The 22,740-nt window shown below is 39.0% G+C and overlaps 1 protein-coding gene across 1 annotated transcript in view; it reads right to left on the reverse strand.

The window, feature by feature from the left end:
* NDUFS4 (NADH:ubiquinone oxidoreductase subunit S4) overlaps nucleotides 1-22,421 on the reverse strand; it is a 47,503-nt gene extending 25,082 nt beyond the window's left edge. The window contains exons 1-2 of the mRNA XM_042028367.1: nucleotides 22,081-22,421; nucleotides 1,372-1,450 (exon numbers count right to left, since the gene is read on the reverse strand). Of these exons, the coding sequence (XP_041884301.1) occupies nucleotides 1,372-1,450; nucleotides 22,081-22,406 (405 nt within the window). The 5' untranslated portion in view covers nucleotides 22,407-22,421. The remainder of the gene's footprint in view (nucleotides 1-1,371; nucleotides 1,451-22,080) is intronic.
* Between the last annotated feature and the right edge of the window lie 319 nt (nucleotides 22,422-22,740).

Below are 22,740 nucleotides of genomic sequence, written 5' to 3' on the forward strand. Positions count from 1 at the left end.
GTACATTTAAATTCAAAATAGAAGATGGAAGAGTATTTATTTTGTGGGTCTGTCTTTGCACTGTAGTCTTTTCAGACCTATGTATCTGTCACCCAAGGCCACAGTAGGGAAACGTGATACTTTTCAGGCATTATAAAAGCTGTATTTACATATATATGTATATTTTAACATTAAAGAACAGGGCATTTAAAAGCCATTTAGGAAAATGCAGGTCTACTAACTTGTTCAATCTTTTTTACACAGTGACTCACGATCTCTGTACAAATTTCCTGAATCCCAAGTTATGCAACTTGACTAGTAAGATAACCATATTAGCTAGAATAAAGTACCATTTTTTTCCTTAATTTTTAAATCTAAGATTATACTGTTACTTCTTAAATTCAGAAAGAAGTTTATGAAATAACCAATTTTTTTTTACCCATATGTAGATTATTATTGCTACATCTATACACAAAGCATGAGAGAAATAAACCCTAAAGAGTTGTTAAAGTAAGTGTGGGTTTTTTCCAACAGCCTGTTAAACTTCAGCTGTCTCGACTTGTACATATCATTACAAACGTACAATTTATAAACATAAATTCCAAATATTTCTTAGGTAGTTAGTATAGCTTCAGGGATACAGAAAAGATACATTCAGTGTGAACTGTCTGGTACATACGATAGGAACATTGTTTTCCTGGAGATTCAAAAGCGATATGAAAACCAATGAAAGGCATGCTTCTGCTGTGATGCATTCCCCCCAGAAGTCTTACAAAAATTATACTATTGAATAATGTAAACATAAGTGTCAGGTTGCATCTAGAGTAACAGACCACACATTATGGAAGAAGTTACAAGAAAAGATTGCCAAATTTCTGATCTGCTACTGATTAGCAGAAGAATGTTATGCATTTGTTTCCAGTTGTAATCTAACCTTCATGCATATTCAAAAGCTAGAGTGTATATGCATAGTAAGAATAATCTTCCATGATATTTCTTTACTCAGTATCTTTAGTAACATGGGTACCAATGAAGAAAATTTCAGGAAGCTGGCAAATTCTGTATAATTTCACTACATAAAAAATATACACAAATTTCAAAAAGAACAAACTTGTAATTAATTACAGCTCACTCTAGTCCTTGACTAAAATGTAACAATATAAATAAGGTACTCATCATTTTACATTGTTTAACACTTTGAATGCCATATTTGTTCACATATTTATGTTTTAGTGATGTTCCACTTTTAAAAGTGTATTTAAAAGGCTGTTGCTTTGTAGTTCACATTTATACAGCTTTCCTAGAAGAACGTAGAATACCATACTGAATGCCTATTGTGCAGAAATAACCCTGAAGGCTGTATCATAGCAGTATTCAGTAGAAAACCCTTACCAATTTTTCATCAACTGTGATGAGTTGCGTGTCTCGAGTTTGGTCCTGCGCCAGCCGCCATGTGGAAGTGCTCAGTGACCTGCAGTACAAGACTTGAAGTTAAAAAATGATTCATGCAATGAGAAAATAGAGGCAGACAAATCTTACATAAACAAGTTACTTTAACAATATCCATCTTGTAAAAAAAATTGAAGAGGGAGAGATGAGGGCACAAAAATCCTTTTTCTCCCCAATTAGTTCTGTCTGCTGAGTTTTTGGCAGACTCCCACTTAGCAGTTCACAACAGGCTGCACTTTATGTCAGCCTACAGGCTCTCTGTCACAGAGAGACTGCCAGTGGCAAGGACTGTACTGCTCTATATGAATGTACAGTAGCCGGTTTGTCACGAACAGACAGAAAAATACAAGGCTGCTGCAAGCATTCTGGAACTCTGATCCTTAAAATGATGGCATCAGAAGAAAAAAATCCTAAATCTATTTGTAATGGTAAAGCTCCAAATTCTACACTTCAATAACAGGACATTAAAAAATTCAAAAAACCCCAAACCAAACCAAAAAAATAACTAAACAAACCCTAAGCTGATACTGCAAACACAGTTTGCTTGTTGTGAGTGGGCAAAACTTGCAACTATTTTGCTTCATTTCTAAATCATTTGGGGTCAGCTTATTCATTACCAAGAAATACAATTTATCTTCCTGCACAACTGCTAAATCTGTAAGATACATATGGAAACAGAAAACCCAATTCCACATCACTGAATTAGCAAGTTAAATCTACCTTTAACTTACATTATGTCACTAATGTCAGGATTAGGCCCTTTCAGTACAAATCATCTTTTGGCAAAATAATGCAACAGCAGGTGAAACAAGCCAAGAAACCTAATTCTCTGAGCTCATGATAGAATACCAGGTTGGAAGGGAACCTCAAAGACCATCTGTTCCAACCTTTTTTGGCAAAAGCACAGTCTAGACAAGATGGCCCAGCACCCTGTCCAGCTGAATCTTTGAATTGTCCAACACTGAGGAACCCACCACTTCCCTGAGGAGATTGTTCCAATAGCTGACTGACTTAACTACATTGTGAAAAATTTTCCTCCTGTGTCTAACCAAAATCTCCACAGGAGTAACTTGTACCATTAGCTCCTTTCGCATGTGACTCACTGTAAAAAAGGAGTGTCCACCTTCTGTGTAACCAACTTTTAAAATGTTGGAACATGGCGATAAGGTCTCCTCTAGATCTTCTCAAGACTGAAACCAACCCAGTTCTTTCAGCCTTTCCTCACATGGCAGGCTTCCCTTTCCTTCAATGATCTTTGTGGCCTTTCTTTGGATCCTCTCCAGCCTGTCCATGTAGTATTGCAGGTATGGCCTGAGAAGTGTTCAGAACAGTGGGATAATAACTTCTTCATCTCTGCTGGTTTTACTTTCATTGATGCAACCCAGCGACCCATTGCCTCTCTTTGCTCAGAAGCAACTGTCCACACAGATTGAGACTGTTTTCCTCCAGGACCCACCAGTCCCTTACCCCAGAGCTAGTGCCCAGTCACGTAAATCCCAGACTATGCTGCAGTTCTGGATTGTGATTTCCCAGGTTGAACAATGGCAACAACTTGCTCTTGTTGAACTTCATAAGGGTCTTGTTAGCCCATTCTTCCAGCCTGTCTAGGTCTTCCTGCAGAGTGAATTTCCTTTCCAAGATGTCCACTTCCCCACTCAGTTTGGTATCATCAGCTAACTTTTATCCGGGTTTATCAGGATCCCACCATAGATCACTTATGAAGAAATCAAACACTACTGGGCCCAAAGCTGATCCCTGGGGACCCCACTTGTGACAGGCTGCCAGCATGAAAAGGAGCGATGCACCACCACCCTGTGCGTGCTGCCTGTCGGCCAGTTCCCCCCTCACTGCGTGGACCACTTTGCTGGACTGTAACACAGCAGTTTTTCTGGGAGGAGGCTGTGACAAAGCATAACAAAACCCTTGGAGAAATCCAGGTAGACAACAGTATGCACCATATTGAATTAAGACCATTTTAAAGAAATGAGGAACAAAAATGCAAGAATTCAGTTTTCTCTACAAGAATCTTAGAAAACTAAGCACCTGGAACAAAGTTCACTTCAGAAATATTTAATGTAAGTCTATACATTCAACACAGATTACATTCTACTAAATTACCTTCCATCTGCCATTAATAACTTCAAAAAAATCTCCAAAGCACAAAATTTACAGGATCATGTAACTCTGCGGCATGGACAGACATATCTATTCCTACTTAAAGTGACAAAATCTGTCAGGAAAGTTACTTTGTTTCAAGACCGAGAAGCTTTCAAGTGCAAGAAAGCACCATAATCCCATAAAAATTCAAGGTAACTACTTTGTTAGCTCAAAATCCCTGTACCACAGAGTTTCTGGCTCAACACAGCTGCTATTTTTTAATTTGCACATGTAAAATAATACATCATAAAAGCAGAATAGGAAGATACTGCAGTAATAGGAGAACAGGCTGTCACTTGGTCCTTATTCAATTACACACCAAGAGAGCAGTTACCTTAAGAACATCCTGAACAGCAGCATTACACTTGTGTTCCAGATCTGAGTAGCTAAAGCTACAACATATCCAATCTTAAATACGCAAAAAACATTGTAACAGGAAAATTAGTTTCTCCCCACTACAGTAGCTTTGGTATCAAGGTAGCATTCTGCAGGTATTCCAGAACTTCATGTGATACAGTGTTCACTACACTACTTAACATATGTCCAGAGAAGGACATTGGATTATGCAATTTGATTCTTTCATTCTCTAAAGAAAAGTAATCGAGACTGTGAATCAAGAAGTTCTCTGAAGCTTGCTCTGTGGAGAAGTCTGATCAACATTGTAAGGATTTCAGTATGCAATGGATGTAAAAAGGCTGTAAGGATGTAAAAGATCAGAATCATACTCTTTCTTGTAATATAAATTCAGTTATGAACAAAATTTAGGACAATTTCGTTTGAATATGGCTGAGTGTGGGTTGTTTTGTTTTAAACTGAAAAAGCATTAATCAGCTTTGAAAAGTACAAATGCCATGCCCTTGGAAATAATTTTCACTCAGCATTACGTCATTTGACATTGTTTTTACTAATGCCATGATAAAGAGCAGGGTAAAAACCCCACCAGATTAAAGGTGGGCAGAATCTCTTTCTGAGATGCCTCCACATTTTACACAGAGGAAGCTGGTTTTTTTGCACCAGGTGACTGTCAACTGGGATAATTTCCAAGGCATCAATACCTTATAGCTCTCCATGATATTTTAGCTATTCTTCAAAAGCAGATGGACAGCTTACTAAACGAAGTCAACTTCTCCTCTTCACCATTTTTCAAAGACATTTCTCTTGACTACACAATTCTGAAAAACACACAACTGTTACTGAAATTTGCAACCTTGTACACTTCTTAAATGAGCTGCCTTCTGTCCATCCCTGGACTGCAATGAGTCGGAAAGAACATACTTTCTCTGAGAACTTCCTAAGTGGAGAGTGGTCGAAAACTGGCTTTTGGACTAGACTAGGAAAGTGAATCTCAAGACAGTGGAGGAGAGACCTCCATCTGAAAATACATAAAACACCAGTTTTTCTTTAAAGATGACAGGCTGATGATATTTCCATTTGTTGCATCTCTCACAGGAAGGTAATCAGGAGCTTGGAAAAACCAGCAACTCTGAAACGTCATGTGAACTGAAATATTGCTATTTGAAAGCTAATAGAAAGTGTAGCTTGATTCCTAGAATGACTGTTTAATTTTCAAGAGGCTTCATTTCAAGTTTGTAGCTAATGCCAGGCACTTAACTGAGGAAAGAACCAGGAAACCCACCTCTTTCACACAACCCTCTCTTCTCCAACTCCCACAATGGCAAGTATAATTTCCTCACTCAAGCTTCCTCTTAGAAATTGTATAAACTTTACTATATCTATTCTACCTTCAAATTAAATGAATCCTCAATCTAAATCACTTAAGTGAACACTTGACTTAAGCCTTTTATTTCATCCTCAACAGTACAGTAGTTCTCACAAAACTCCCCATTAATATTTGCTTCTGCCCACATCCAGCTTGAATTTTACACAGGTTTTCTGATGGATAATCTTGCAGAATTATAAACCATACATTTTTACAGTTCCATTCTCACAAGGTTCTACTGCTTTTTTCTATTACTGACCTCTGAAAAGGTAATCTGCTTTCTTCCTTTCTCTCTGTAAGCAGTACAGGTATACACTACCCCATTTTGCTTCTTTTTGACTGCTTGTACTTTTTTTTCCCCTTGTTGAAATATCTTTGGATGAGGCCTTAAGAACAGGAAGTTCTACTTCTACCCTGTTCCAAGTCTAATCAAACTCTGATTTAAAATTACTGTACAAAGAATACTTAGAATAATCACAAATAGACTGGTAAAATAATTCTGAATTTCAGAAACTATACAGAAAGTTTACACATAACTAGAAACAATAAACCTTGCTATCTTCTCGGCTCATTAGTGTCCTATTCAAAACACGTACCAAACTTACTTCCTTCATGGTTACTATCTAATAAACAAAGCGTGACAAGGCTCCAAGCCGGCCATAGCTCTGTTGTGAATCTGCCCAAATGATTTCCTTATAGTGAGCTTGCTGGTGATGAATAAACAGGCATTTAAATGTAAAAACCTAGGTATAAAAGCCAGCCTTTTAAAACAAAAACACTTCAAAATTACGTAGAACAAAAATTAAGGTTTACTAAATAAAGCCACTTCTCTATGATTTTGCATATACTTTCCCACACTACAGCAGCTCCTTTACCTTCAGAGTCCACCATTTAAATGTCATTTAGTTTATATTTACAAAAGGATTTTCTCCCTGGCCCTTGCCATTGTGTTGGGAATCCCCATTCCTAATCTTGACCTATATGATCTGATACCATTATTTTACACTATTATAATTTAATATTTTCTATAGTTTATAATAATTTCATGATACTAATATCTACAGGTCTTTTAAACTGCAACATGTATACCAAAATTTTGTCTTTACCATCAATCTGATTATTTCAGTATGGACTTTGCTTTTATATATGCTAAAACCAATATATTTTAATTATATTTCTGGGTCTCAGTGTTAGGAATTTTAAATAGGTTAAAGTGACTTTTTCTTCCACTTTGCATAGTTCTTTAGAGAGGCATTATAGAACTGAACATTGCATCTAGAATGAATTAGGGCTACCATTTGTTATTTTAGAGTGTCACAATAAATCTAGACATGTAAAATATCTTTTACACTGTATAGACAGGAATAGATATTTTGCAATATCTACATGCAATATCTACACGGTCTTATTAAATACTTGTAACTTTTCCATCAGCTCAGTAACGTGGAATTCATTAATGAGGACTATCAGCAAAAATAAGTGCAGAATTCAAAACTTTCTGTAGGTATCATGTGTCCTGGAAAAACAAATGCTGTGATCATCTAACCACATGTCCTCCATGGAAGGTGCGTACTCCCCTTCCACCATCATCTGCTGTTCCACATCCCTGCTACGCAAATGAAGGGGTCCAGTGAGAAGCCACTGAAGTTCCTCAGTCTACTGGAGAATCACAATATTCATAACAGTATCAGGTCTCTGAACCATCCCTTCCCACTGTAGGACAAGGACATAGCAGTTCCTTGTTGCAGGGAAGATACTTAGGTCTCCACCTCCCTTCTTATGTTAAGAAGTCCCAGCTCTACTGATGCCGTTAACAACTTCCGTTGAATAGAAGAGACCAAACAGTAAAAAACTGGTCAGTGGATGTCTTTTGTGATATCTGAATAAAGAATATTAAGGAATCCGACTTGAACATATAAAACTTGGTGGTTCTGGGTATCTGCATTCAATTGCTAAAATTCAACAAATTTGACCACTGTAAATATCTGCTAGGTAACCCATGCTTAACCCCTACATGGTAAGAAGCTGCCATATTTACGCAGCATGAATTTACCTTCCATGGAGAGCAGTGCTGTGATTGGAATGTTACACAACACCAAGATGTGAAAACTTGTATTTACCTGACAAAATTCAGTAGCTGGGACTTAATCCATTGCACGAAAACTTTTCCTTAACATCTTTATGCAACACATCTGACTGTTTGATCTATTAGCACCCCCTTTTGGTCAACTGTTGGAGATATGGTTAAAAAAAACATGTAATCAGATCATAAAGTGTAGGTAAAACAAAGTCTTGAAGAAAGCTCCATGTGCCACATGAAAAATGAAGAAAGTCACCAAGAACTCTAAAGGATGTTCTAAGTGCTCTGACACTGAAAGACTAGGGCACCAGTGGGTGTGAATATACATATATGCAAAAGCCATGATGAACGGTTCAACACATTAAATAATGTTAATTCTTAGTGAGCCTTTTTAATATTATTGCACTTATAAGGAAAAATATGAGCATCAAAATGTTCAGCCACCATCAAAACATTAAATTCTGAACAAAAAGAACTAAAAGAAGCACTAACAGCTAACAACTTCCACAGCATCCAACCTAGTCATACACTGTGATTAAATAGACTAAATACAGATCAGTACGAAGTTCTTGTACATAAAACACAAGCAATAATGATACAATGTCACAATACAGATCACAGTATTCAGACCCATATAATATATTTTTGTTTAGCCCCAATATAGCGCATTCTTACAAAGACAGCTTGCAAAGTTGAACTTGTGAGAGATGAATTTAAACACAGTGGGATAATGCTTCCTTGGTATTAAACTCACTACTGCAGTTGAAGTAATAATGACTTAACAGAGTCAGCAGTATTCATTTTTACCCGATTTAATTTACTAGTCTTACTACTTTCCAACAGAAGCAAAATAGTGCCAAACACTGCCTATGGAGACATGTAGTTCTATTAAGTTACTCTATGCAAGAGTAACTTCTGTGTTTGGAGGAAAACTAAGTTCCTCATTAATAAATAATGCTTTCATTCTGTGACAAAGTTGGCTGATCATACTTTTGCCTCTAAAATGATGTTAAACAGAGTAAATTATGTTTCTAAATAGATGAAAGCAATATTAATTTAGTTAATCTAAACTACTGAAATTTCTGTAATAAGCTGCTGAAATCATCAAAATTGAAATACAAATACACAGACACTACCTCTACTTGCTATTAAGTTCACATGCGATAAATTTTTTTCCAGTTGTGTGTTTGGAAAACAGGGCAAGAACTGACTATGCTTTTCTGTCAGGCAAGACTTACGAAAAGAAGCAATGGTTATATAAATGTACTAAATAAACATGGAAATAAGCATTTGACTTGTGGTTTGGAACTTAAAGTATGCTTCTTCAAAGCTAAATGTTAAGTTAACCTGCCTTTACAAATATTAAACTACAGGCCTGTCAGTCTAACTTCAATGCCTGGTAAAGCTTTGGAGAAGGTCAAACAAGGTGAAAAACACCTGAAGAACAATGTAGCCATCGGTCACAGCCAGCATGGCTTCATGAGGGAACAGTCCTGCTTGTCAGTTTCCATTTATGACAAGGTAGCACACATAGTTGCTCAAGGGAAGCTGGTTGATGTGATCTTTTTGGATTTTGGCAAAGCTTTCAATACTGTCTCTCACAGAATCCTTCTGGACAAAATGTCTGGCTCACAGCTCGACAAATACATCATGGGATGGGTGAGAACTGGCTCATGGGTTGGGCACAAAAGCTCACAGTGATTGGGGTGGTATCAGACTGGTGACCTGTCACTAGGGGGGTTCCACAGAACTTCATCTTCGGCCCTGTGCCCTTCAACATCTTCATTAACAACCTGAATGCAGGACTGTAAGGGATACTAAGCAAGTTTGACAACGATACTAAATTGGGAGAAGCTTTTGAAGGTAGAGAGGCTGCACAGAGAGATCTTGACAGTCAGAGGGACTGACAATCACAAACCACACAAAATTTAACATGGGCAAGTCCTGGATTCTGCACCTGGCATGGGGCAGCCCTGGATGTATGGACAGATCGGGGAATGAGAGGCTGGAGAGCAGTGCCATGGAAAGGGCCCTGGGGGTCCTGGTCAGTGGCAAGTTGAACATGAGGCAGCAGTGCCCTGGCAGGCAGGAGGGCCAAGCGTGTCCTGGGGGGCATCAGGCACAGCATGGCCAGCCGGGCAAGGGAGGGGATTGTCCCCTCTGCTCTGCACTGGGGCGGCCTCACCTCCAGTGCTGGGGCAGCTTTGGGCACCCCCATATAAGAAGGATATAAAGCTATTAGAGAATGCCCACAGGAGGGCCATGGAGGTGTTGAAGGGTCTTGAGGGGAAGCTGTATGAGGAGCAGCTTGGTCTGTTCAGCCTGGAGGAGACTGAAGAGAGACCACATTGCAGTCTACAACTTCCTTGTGAGGGGACGTGGAGGGTGGACACTGATCTCTTCTCTGTGATAATAGTACTTGAGGTAACGACATGAAGCTGTGTCAGGGGAGGTTTAGGCTGGGTATCAGGGAAAGGTTCTTCACCCAGAGGGTGGTTGAGCACTGGAACAGGCTCTCCAGGGAAGTGGTCGCAGCACCAAGCCTGACAGAGTTCAAAAGGTGTTTGGACAATGCACTCAGGCACCTGGTGTGACCCTTGGGGTGTCCTGTGCAGGGCCAGGAGCTGGACTCAATGATACTTGTGGGTCTTTTCCAACTCAGAATATTCTGTGACTCTTTTATATTAGTTAAATTTTCCAGTAGTGAATATGTCATTAAGTAGAAAATAATCAAATTTTAGTTATTTTAGATTCCACTTTAATTATCCCACAGGTGGGAAAATGCTGTTGACCTACTATATTCAAACAAGTATCAGCTGAACCACTGCACAATGTAAAGACAGACATGGTCCTTCCAGAACTACCACAGGACCAGAGCACTGCATCCACTCCTGCACCCCATTGAATTCTGCAGGACACAAGTCAGTTCTGTGAAGACATGAGTTGCTCACCAGCAGTTTTCTTTATTTAACCAGCTTTCTTGCAGTCAAGACATAATAAAGGAGGTCAGGTCTGACCTACTACCAAGCCCACACTTTCCCTGACTCAGGGCCCATTTGAGTAGCCAGCTGATTGAGGTGACATGACTAGGCGCACAACAAAGACCAGTCCTTCAGAAGGCTCCACATCAGGCAGACAGTATGCCCAGGCCAGCTCAACCTACTCCTGCAGAGCTGTACAGGTGTCTTCTAAGCTTTTGAGTACAAGCATACACACAATGCAACAGCTTGAGCTGAGGAAAAGTTCAGGCAAAAATCCACAGAGCTAGCTTGGAGGTTCAAGTCAGCACACTGGCAAGCAACAGCTGCACATCCTGAAACAGTTCTCTGCAAGTCCCAGGCTGGTATCAAAACATTTCTGTAAGTGCTTGGATGCCAACTGAGTCATTATTTGCAACTAAACTTCTAAAAAAAGTCACGCCGGTGCTCCTTGACCCTCACATGCATATGACTCAGAGCATCCCAGTGGTCTCTGATAGATTACAGAAAACAGACTAGAAACACTTTTAAGAGAAGGGCTTAACATGTTGAGAATAAAATGACTCAAAATTATTTAAATATTTTTGTTGTAGAAATAACTAATTATAAAAGGAGACCTGGTGTACTACTTTTACAGCAATACAATATGTAATTTTTAAGATGTCACACTGCTATCAGGTCACAGGAGCTCTGAACTACTGTCACCTGTACAGTTGCTAATAAACCATTTCATTACACACTACTCTCCAAACTAGAACACCTAATCTTAGGAATTAACCTCAGTTCACAATCGGAGAGTAGGAGGCTGCAAAGAACAAGAAACTTCTTATAGGCAAGTCAGTTGGAAGACAAATAATACTAGAAATGTTGCACAGCCTGTAACAACTATCAACTGAATTTTACATTCTCTAGTTAGAAAGCCTAATAAAGTTAAAAAGGAAAAGAGAAAAGTTGTGTAGGGTGTAAAGATAAAATACCCAGGTGACACATTTGCTTTGTTTGTGCTTTCTAAATGTCAATCTCCCCACACATACACATTCAGGCATTCATACAACTTGACAAAACTAAAAACTGTGCTCTCTTTATAGAAGGAACAACAAAAGTCAAAGGGTTTTGTTTCAAAACTGTGAGGAATGAAACTAATGTTCCACAACCCACCTCTGTCTTATTTTGTGCATTTTGAAAAAGAGCCTTTGAATCACGTAACATTAAACAGAAAAAAAGAGTAAAGATTCCTCTGTGTTTGCAAACTGGTTTATGGCATAGCACGGTCCTGTATTTCATCCCTATCCACACTTACTGATATCACTAGCTCTGCAATCTGACTGCACTTGCAGGCTTAATTAATTCTTACTCTAATAATCTAAGACCTGTAAAACATGGCATATACATATATATATATATATACACACACACACACACAAAGGCAACTTCTTTTTTATTTAATGCTCTCAAACACTTGAACTGTAAACTACTACACAAAAAAGAATCCTTTAAAGTGTTACTGGAAAACTAGATCTTGGTTTATAATGGTTCATGAAAGTCAAATCTACTAGCTATTTGGCTAGTAAGCCTTAGTTGTTGGGCAGCTATGACAAACTGTATTTAAGAGCTATATATTAATGTTTGTAGTACAAACCACTTAGAGAAAGCCAAATGCTTTACAAATGGAACATGACATACAGGTTTCTTTTCAAAACTGTATGCTCTTGGCAACTGTTCTAGATAAGAATGGGATAATCTAGGTAATATTATTTTGTATGATTTAATTTCACACTTGCTTTGTGAACTTTGCCTTTTCTCAGCTACCTTACTTTTCAATTTCCTTTCTGAGACTAAGCTTTTGTCCTCAATCCCCCTTTGAACTGTTGCCATTCCTCAATTATCATGTACCTTAGCTACTCTCCATGTCACACACCATAATCACACCACTTGATCTTTCTGCCCACATGGTTCTTATACACCTCCGAGGGGAACAACCTTCATGATACTTCAATAAATTTTTGACTACTGAGTTAGATGGAGAGAAGATACAATGGTGCCACCTCACGTGCAAGAATACAGTCTGAGTTTTCAAGTGCTCTGGTATTGACAGTCTGAAGACTAACTCTCTCGGACCATGCATCAGGACCCTAAGGGCACTAACAGGTCTTAATGGCCATTACCATTTAAAAGCTCAGCTCTGGGTCTTGAGCCCTTGCTTAAGTTGCATCATTAAGTGTACCCACCTCCTGCCCTGGTTCTGGCTCTTACCCTCATCTGTAAGGGCACTGTCCCTGGTGGGGTCACCCTCACTTTCCAGCTTGCCTTACCTTCTGAAGTAGACAGCCCTTGCTGCTCCCTGACACTTTGCTTGTCATTAATTTCTATCGAATGTTTCCTATCAAAAAGGGTTTTTTCAAGTGTATGCAATTTACCTGCACTTGGTATTCACACTCATACTGCAACCAAAGCAAAGGATTTAATTTTTATGTAGTCTCTCTATAATGACTGATTTTAAATCTTATCTTGTTTTCAAGAGATACTAACCACACAAGCTTTTAGTTGTGGGTACCAGTGTGATTAAATACCTTCTACAATACCCATCTGTCTTGAGATGAAAACAAACGGTTGGCTGCAATGTACTCAACCTACATAAATGTCTCTAACAGGAGTTTAAAAAAAAATTACCACACCAAAACTTTAACTCCTATTCTACACACAAGTGTAAGCAACAATTACATGGCACTAGCTAGGAAAAAAAACCTGCATCCTTTCTTTTGCATACTGCATCAGCATCTGCAATCTTGGAACAACAACTCTTTAAACTGATGAAGGACAAACTATTGCGTGCTACAAGAGAAATACAATGAAACTACCAAGCTACATAAATTAAGTCTACATTCAAAGAAAGCTTGAGTGCTCTGTTTTTCCATAATTATCTGATTTTATTTCCATTTGTCCATATTTATTAAACACACCTCAGAAGCATTTTTGAGAACTCACCTTTGAGAATAAAAATAGCTACCCTATTTGCGTGTTCGCTTGTACTCTTCCTTGTACACTGATCCTCTCCTCTACTAGTACTGTTCTTTCTTCCTTTTCATATTCTTACTATCTAATCAGCTGTTACCTCTCTCTCTGAAAGGAGACTGAAAGTCTTGATAATACTCACTGTTTCTAAAGCCTTAAGGCAACACTGGTGTTTTAAATGCAAACCTTATTCTTGAATTCCAGTTCAGACAACAACATTCAGATTATTTGTCTCTTTCTCTAGTAGGCATAAACACTGGCATATGACAAAACATCACTCTTGCAGGATTTTCCTTCCAATAACTTACACAGCACATGCAAATACTCCTTGACTACATGACACAATAGTCAAAGCTACTTCATGAAGAGCTTTCTGCCTTTTTCCTTCATTTAAAATGTAGTAGAATGATGATGATATATGGTAACTTCTGAACACGCAATGTGCATAAAAATCTTAGCTTAAAAGTACCAAAATCTATGAAAAATATTAAAAACTCAACAGCCATCATCTGCAATAAAATTTTAGTTTGGACTTCAATATAAATGGCATCATTAACATTTAGCAGAAGATTACTACAATAGACTGATCATAAATGGCAACGTCAGAGGTGTTCATATATAGAATATACATCCATAAAAGGTCTAAAAATACATAAAAGTCTGACTTTAAAAAAATTGAATAGGACTTGTTTATGAGCTCTTTTATGTTAAGACCCCAGAAATAAGCAGCTGCAAGAACTGTTTGCCCACACACATTCTGGAGCTGCCTACAGTCTGTCTTATTGAGTCAAAAGTTACTTTACTTCTTCAACACCAGTCATGGGTCAAGGGAAGATTTGGACAGAAACTACTGCAGCTAGAAAGAGTTAAGTAAATAGTACTTAAACATACTATTATACTGCCAGGAGAGAACAACTGTCCTTTGAAACTCAGACAGAAATAATGCCATTCATTTCTTAGGAAATATGAAAACACACATTATAAAGAAGGTAATGTTAACTGTTCAGCTTGCCTCCTGCTAGTTTAGAGATTTCTTTTATTAGAAACAAAAAAGGATATGATCTTAAGACAGTTCAGAGGTATACTTTTTAACATACTCAGAATCAAATGCTTACAAAAGAATTTTAAAAACTTGGCAAAGTCCACTGTATTATAATAAGAATGAAAACCTGCACATGGGTAGAAAATATCAAACATTCAGCTATTAAGGATCACACAAATTTAAAGAAATTATTGGTATAAAATTTTTTAAACTTGGGTTTTTTTAAAAACTATTTGCAAGCAGGTTCATACTTCTCTGCTAACTATAAAAGTCTCTCAGCATTTCAGTCTCTTAAAACAGTCAATTTCATCTAAGACAGACAATAACAAGGTCAACTGAGTCAAAATGCTCAAACCTACATTAAGGCAAAATGAAGGTAATTTTAAAATCCAAATAGCAGTATTTTTCCATTATGAGTTAAGCCCGTTGAACATGATATATTAAACATACATCAATAAAGCAAATTTTATTATTTTGCTAACATAGATTTGAAAAACTGTCCACTGACAACTGGCATAATTATTCCCCTTCCCCGTGTATCTATCTGGCATTTCATAATCTTACTATTGACTTATTTATTTGACAAAAAATGTGGTTCAACTTAGTGCAACAAGTTCTACAAATATGTTTCTCAAACTCTGAGATATCAAATATTTGGTATTAGCATATACTAACAGGAAAGTCTTCTCCATAAGAATGTTTGGGGGATTGTCTTGAAAACGAAGTGTCATTTTTCAAATGCAGTGTTAGATTCTATTTTAAATTGTTTAGTCCCTGAAGGACAGTATTATGTCCTTCTGTTTTAGGATACTATTGCCGACAAACTTCACCTCTACCCTCCAAAGCTTTTTTCAGGGGTTGGTTGGTTGGTTTTTTTGTTTTGGTGCATTTTTGGGGTTTTATTTATATCTCCACTCCTCTTCAAATCTTCTATGTAGAGAGAAGATTATTAGGTTCTCAAATAAGTAAGTTTTTGAAAAAAGTTATTACCACATGTAACAATGCTTTTTAAAAGTATGCCAAACTTTACGTAAGCGACTACAGTTCAGAGCCCACGATGGTTAGTTGCCACAGAACTGGTTAGAAGAGCATTCTCCTGTTTTAGGGGAGAAGCAAGCACATTGCTTACTTACTAGTTATCTTTCTACACAAGTATACCTTAAACATCTGTCTGCTTGTCTCTGTTCAACTTTCACTTTCTGAATAGAGTGTCATTCCTCCCCTCCGGGTTTCTGATTCCAAAATGAAGCAACTGGATGTAATTAAAAAGTCACTCCAAGTTATATGACCAATAAGAAAGAGCAACCTAAGAAGCCTTATCAGGAGCATTTTGCTGTCAAGATGCCTGCTCTACTTACTTCTGCATAAGTACATCACAAAAATAGCCATTTCCAGAATGACACATTTCCTCCTTGCCCCATTCCTAAACTTTGTCTCTCCCAAACTTTTTTTTCCTATCTGCCCCTCTTACCCTGCACATCTTTCTAATCCATCCTCTTCCTCCTCTAGACCAATACTGAAAGTACTTTAACTTTCACAAACACTACAGGAATCCCATACACTTTAAGAAGTAGAATGAGCTTGATCTGAGCTCACTACTAAACAACTACACGACACATGGTATTTTTCACTTTTTCATTGTGATGGAATTGTTCACATTGACAGCAACATCCTACTGCTCCCATGTTTCATTACCTTCAACATCTTCATTACTCCATGGGGACTTTCCAAAGCTTCCTCTTTCCACTCCAAAGGAAACAAGGAGCACTCCTACATCCTACTTCCAATAGTGCCGAACAGAAAAGGCAAAAGCAGGACATCTAAGACACCATTCTGGTTCACCAGAGTCACTCTGATATCTTAATAATGGTGCACACCCATGAACACAACAGACATGAGTAGAGAGTATGTTGTTCTGTTGTAACTACTCAAGTAATGATGGAATAGGAACTTTGATATACTACATAAAATACTGCAGAGGGACTGAAGTCATCCTACTTATCAAAAATTTCCCCTTCTTTTCCTCAAAGCATGCAAAAATGCTGCATAAAGAGGGCCATCCTTCTTAAGTGCCAGATACAGGGTGTCATCAAAGGACCTGTGACTGTAACAAATAACCACTGCTGCTGCTTTCAGTCACAGTGAACAGGCAAGATTTGCTGCCTAGACCCTCTCTGAACGACACAATCGCTATTTGAACAGTGTGGACAGAGTCAAAAGGAGCTGGTTTTAAACAAATTATGCACTTAAGACATATGAAATGCCTACTCCCAAACTACTTCTTCTTCAGGGTGTCTGCCAAGATCGGACAAAGACTCACTGCTGCCTGGAGTTTTCTTTTCAAACTCATGCTTATTAAGTGTATGAACTGTAGTGGATTTCATCTTTTTTCTCCCATTGTCTATGCCCATTTGTCTTTCCATATCTTTCACCTTGAGTCTGCTCCAACACTCCATGTCAAGGCAACATCATGAGCAAAAAACTTGCTGGAATTTTATTCCAGATTTCAGCTTACAGTAGTGCTATTATGTCGTAAGATACTGTGATTCACTGTACTTGCTCTGATACATATTAAAACCAAAACTGATACTTAAAAGAAAATTGTCGAATTCCAGCCAAATACATATTTTAGAAGCCAAATACATCTTTTTCCCTAGTGAATAACCAAAATGAAACTATCTATAAACATCACTTATACAGGTAGGGCAAGACTGCAAAAAGGCTGCTCTTTCGCCTGGTCTTATCTTTAAATTTTATCCCAGATAATCTCTGCAGATGGTATCAGTCACCGGAAATAATTTTAACAAAGATAAATGCTACAGACTAATTTTTACTAATGAAAACCACAGCTTCTGATGTGTCTGAGCCTGACAACACCACACATACTTTTATATGTTGTGTGGGATAAAGTAAGCAGCAGACATGTATTACATGTGGATGAAATAATAAATAATACAATTTCTGCAACATGCCACCTATTCCAGACTTGACAAAAAATCTCACACTGGCTGGCACTAACACTGGCCAAACAGTGTTTCTATTAACCAATTCAGTCAGGGCTTTGTGCATCTTTAAACAGCTCTCTCCTCTACCCAGATGCAGGAAGTCTACTAAGCCCTGTTTTAGCACATGGTTTGGTATTGGCATGCAACAAAAAGGTCAATATTATTTCATGAAAGAAAACAAACAAACCAAACAATAACACAAAAGAGTAAGCTAGTGATCTTGCAGATTTTTTTTTTAAGTTAGTAAGCATTTTATCTATTCTCCATGGAAGGACAAGATAAAAAACTAAGACCTGAGTTTTTTCTGTTTTAGAAGTCCTTTATTTTGCCACAAAAATGGCTTCCCCCTCATTTTCCTGAGGGGAAGCTTGCTTATGAAGACAGTAACTGAAAACTGAGATGTAAATGGCATCCCAGATTTCCTCAATTTCTTGAGTATGAATTGAATAACAGGCTTTGTACTACACAAGTATCCATAATTGTTTGCTTTCATAACCTCAGATATGCATTTACGATTGTATCAGGGACTAAAGACATGTCTAAGGCCTGCCATATTTGGTTTGCTGTTGTACACATGGACAAGATAATGTAAAAGAAGACCTTATTGTTAGTTGGTAAGACTACCCTTCAGAAATGAAACTATGTATCAGTCACCTGGTGGGATTCATCCTGTGAAAGAGGAATAATACACAGTAAAGCCATTGTTGGCATGGAGGTGTGATCATGGGCTGTTATGACCTCATCTCATGCACTGGCCCCATGTGAGATAATATTGAAACTGGCCACTCCTGAGGAGGAGATATAATGTGTGATTCTGGGGTGGAGGGGAGAGTAGGACATGATGCATGCCATTTTCATCCAGGGGTGGCCTTGAAGGTGCACAGACTGTCTGCCCCTCCTGCCTGACCACCACACTCCATCTCCTTCTCCTGCTCAGCGGCTTCTCCAACATCCAGGGGTTGGTATGTATTTATTGCTGACTAATAAAATCGACTTGCTTTGCAATTCTGACTGTGTCTTGAGTTTTTTTGTGCATGGGCATCCTTCTGAACCCCTAACAATGATGAACCAGCAACACATTTGCTGTCTTTACAACAGCATTACAAGAGGAAAGTAACACATTTTGAAAAACCACTGAAAAGTGACATGAAAAACTCATTATCATGAAATGTACAGAGTGTGTGGCCATATTACACCTTCACACACAAAATACTCTGCTAACAGCAACAGAAATTAATTCTGTCTCCAATACACAGTGATAGAAAGGGCTTCTCAGAAACATTCTGAAGTGGTTTTGAAACAAGTATCTGACTCCCAGTTCAGCAGAAATTTGTTTGAAGTTTTCTTTTCCCAGCTGCAACTGTCCTTATTACTAATGTAAGGAAACACTGCAATCTTTTAGGTCAAATAGGGAGAGCATGTTCAACATAATTTCAAGCCTCCTGGAAACTTCACAGATCTTACAGCATGAAAGCTTCAAAACATGATTTAAGCAAAGGATGCACTTCTGCTTTCTGAATCAGCTCAGGCATATGCTGACATTTGAAAGGCTCACCACCACATGAAATAATGAGGGACTCAGTAACCACTGCTTAAGTGATTTAAAACAAGCACTAGGGATTTCATAAAGATAAGAGGAATGTTGCTGCATGTTCTCTTAACTTCAAACTGAACACTTATTTCCATGTTGTGGAAATAACCAGTTTAGAATCATTGGGCAGCTTGGGCCATGTGTATCTTAAAGTGCCTAAACATGTCCCGATAAAAGCAGTATTTGTGCTAGATGATGTCATAAGATTTCTAAGAACAAAATATCACAAATGGAAATCAGAACAGAATCTCTCTTGTAACTCTTGAAAAGTGACTGTATTATCATTTAACTGAAGTTCTGAAAGCTGGAGCACTATAAGAAGCTTCACATGCAAAAAGCTGCATAAAAATGCACTGCCAATAAAACTACATCTTGAATGCCTAAAATTTAATCCTACAGCATCCAAACAATAAGCTATACTACTCTCATAACCTAACTGGGCAAGTAACATGAAACTTGCCTAAAGTTTTACCTAACAACCAAACCTTACTCTGAATCTAAGTAAACGAAAGTATAAGGCTGGAGTGATGTAAGAATCACTCAAATGCCCTCACAGTTCACAGTTCCAGAATCTTCTTCAGTCATCTCCTAAGAACACCAATAATTTTTATTCTTAGTAATTCTAACACCTGTATTTACTTAAAGACACACATCTAGCATACTAGTATAATACATTCTTTCTACCGTTTGACAATAACAGAGATTACACCAGTAATAAATTAGACAGAAAATACTTCAAATATACTCCAAAACAAAGAAACTACTTGTACCAAATTGTGTCTGTCAAAATACTTTTCTGAAAGGAAACCAGTATTGCAGGATTTATATATCCAATTGCAAGATATGCAGCAAACTACTGGCTTCTCAAAGAAGTAGTCTTTTGGATAGCTGCTGACCACTGTAATTGGAAAACAAGCTTAAGTAGTCTTTAGCAAAAGGTTCAGTTCTGTGAGTTCAGGAGATGTTAGGAGACACTGAAGCTAAAAATGGGACTTGTTCACCGTCAAACTTTGAGGCACCTATCTGTATACTGAAATTTATCTAGGTTTCTGATGAAATACAAAGGATTACATGCTCTGTAAGAATGATTATATGGTATGTAACAAAGGAAAACAAACAGTTGCATTCAAGAAGCAATAAAAAGTAGAAAAGCAACAGATACACTTTCTCCCTTCTACTTCTATCTGATTTACTACCTCACTATGAGCTGCAAGATCTGTGAAGACATCTTGAATTTAAAACATAGAACCCTAAATCCTTTTCTATAATTATGTATGTTGATTCTCATCCCCAAGTAGGGAGACTACAGAGGCTGGTTAAGAATAAAATTTCATACAAAAATATTTTTCATATACAGATATTTTTATATAAAACAGTAACTGAGAAAAGATTGAAGTTTTAGTGCCTACTGACCAAGAAATAATTACTTTGCAAAACTCATGCAATGGATGACAGTCTTAAGCATTCCCTCATACTGCCAAAACTATCTAATTCTGAAGCGTCTTTTCCTTGTTCCATAGAAAATTTTATTCTCATTCTAGCAACAAGCAATGATTACAAAGCTGTTTACAAAACTTTACGAGAAACTCATAATGCTCTCCCTCTTCTCCAAGAAACCTGCTGACCTATGATCAGGCCACTATCCTACAGAATGCGAAGCGTAAGTTTCAGTCCCACTCAGGCAAATGTCTTTGACATCCCTCTTACTGAAAACACTAAGGGACACAATTTTTTTGTCTCACTCTGTGGCAAGGAAGGAACCTAAGGCACTGTTTCAAAGAAGAAATACCTACTTAACGGTACCTACCTCATACTTCCATGCTTTTCATACCCAGCCCTGCTACACCTTACTATTTTTTCCAAAATAATGACTTGAAATGTAGAATGGTTAAGATTTTAAAACAAACAAACAAAATTATTTTTAGCCTGAATCACTTGACTGACCCAGTTTACCACATGGCACAGGCAACAGTTCTGTCAGTACCATGAGGGAGGAGAAGAAGAGCAGAAACAAGCAGCTGAACATGAACAATAAGTTTCTGCATTAGCCTAGAGGAACTCCTAAATTCATACTCACACATTTCAAAGCATTTTTAGGAGACTGAGAATTAACCTTCAACACCATAAAACAGGTGCCATTTTAGAAGGGAGGAGGCAGCAGTAACCAGTGGGACAATCAGAGGATAAAAATGTGAAAAAACAGTTAAGCTATATTTCTTTCTCAATGTATGTATATATAGATTTCTCTGTGTGTTTCTATATGCATGCATACATACACACAGATATACATACACATTTTAAAAACCCCATAGATTAAAAAAATTACTGTAACTAACCCGTATCTGTCAATACGTAAGGACTTAATGAGCACAAAAAGCAAACCCTCTAAATCAAAAGTAAAGGCATTGAGCTACATTACTTCTCCTGACTAGAGTGGGGTCTTGAAATAGCCTTAGGCCTGTGAGATGCACAAAGGTAAACACATGTACACATCTTCAGCTCACGGTTGGGTCATGTACTGGACTTCTAACACAGGTCTCTGCATTAAAGAAATAAATGAAAAAGTTCCAGCAAAGACCATAAAGCTATTTCCAATATTACTTTCAGGAAGTGAGTGAAAAAGCAGCTATTCATCCTCTGAAAAAGGTAACGTGTTTCGAAGAGGGGATGGAGAGGAAAGGCAACACGATACAGAAGAGGGTAGTGGGGTGCAAATCTCTGGGAGGCCTGCTGGCGAGGGAACGCGCCCCAGCAGCGCGGCCATGACGACCAGAAGTCGACCTCCAGGCACCACAAGGACATCGGGCGGGCGGTCACCGCGAGGCAGACAACAAGGACGGGAAAGGACACGCACAGACAGACGGGGACAGGCAAGGACACGTATGGACTGACACGGAGTAAGCCTCGGCTGGGCGCCTGCTGCCAGCCTGGCCGCCCCCCACCATCGGCGGGTCCCTACGAGGCCCCCCCCGGCCCAGCTCCCGGGGCGGCCGCGGCGGAGGCCCAGGCCCGGGACGGCCTCCTCAGGCCCCCCGGACGGCCGGCGGGGAGCCCACGGTGCCGTTACCTGGGCGGCGGCGGGCGGAGCGCGGCCGCACCGCTCCTGGCGACGAGGCCCCTCAGCGCCGCTGACATTGAGAGATACGCCGCCATGACGCTCAGCGCAGCCGCTGGGAGACGGCGGCGCCGCGGGGCCAAACCTCCTCCGCCCGAACAGGAAACGCGAAGGCGAGGGCGGAAAGAGGCGGTGGGCAGGGCGGGCGGGAAGGAGGACTGGGATAGGGACAAGGATAGGGAGCGATGGGGAGAGGGCTCGGCAGAGACTGGAGCGAAAGGCACTGCTGGCACGGGGAGAGGGCAGAGCTGACGCCCGGAGCTCCGTGGAGGAGCCATTCACGTGTTTGGGGTGCAGACGCTCCTTTTCCACAGCCGCATATTTGTCCCAGAAACATTTTCTGGCAGCGTTAGTTGTGAGGCCATTTTCTATGTGGGCACAAATTGATAGAGAGGAAATTTAGGTTAGATATTAGAAGGAAATTCTTTACTGTGAGGGTGGTGAGACGCTGGAACCGATTGCCCAGGGAGGTTGTGGATTCGCCAATCCTGGCAGTATTCAAAGCCAGGTTGGATAAAGCCTTGAGAAACCTGGACTAGTGGGATGTGTCCCAGCCCCATGGCAGGGGGATAGGGACTAGGTGATCTTTAAAATCTGTTTCAAGCCGTAATA

Source organism: Corvus kubaryi, unplaced genomic scaffold (genome assembly GCF_017639235.1).
Source record: "Corvus kubaryi isolate FWS band 111438036 unplaced genomic scaffold, C.kubaryi_AGA036_p1.0 37308, whole genome shotgun sequence".
In the NCBI taxonomy this organism is placed as follows: Eukaryota; Metazoa; Chordata; class Aves; order Passeriformes; family Corvidae; genus Corvus; species Corvus kubaryi.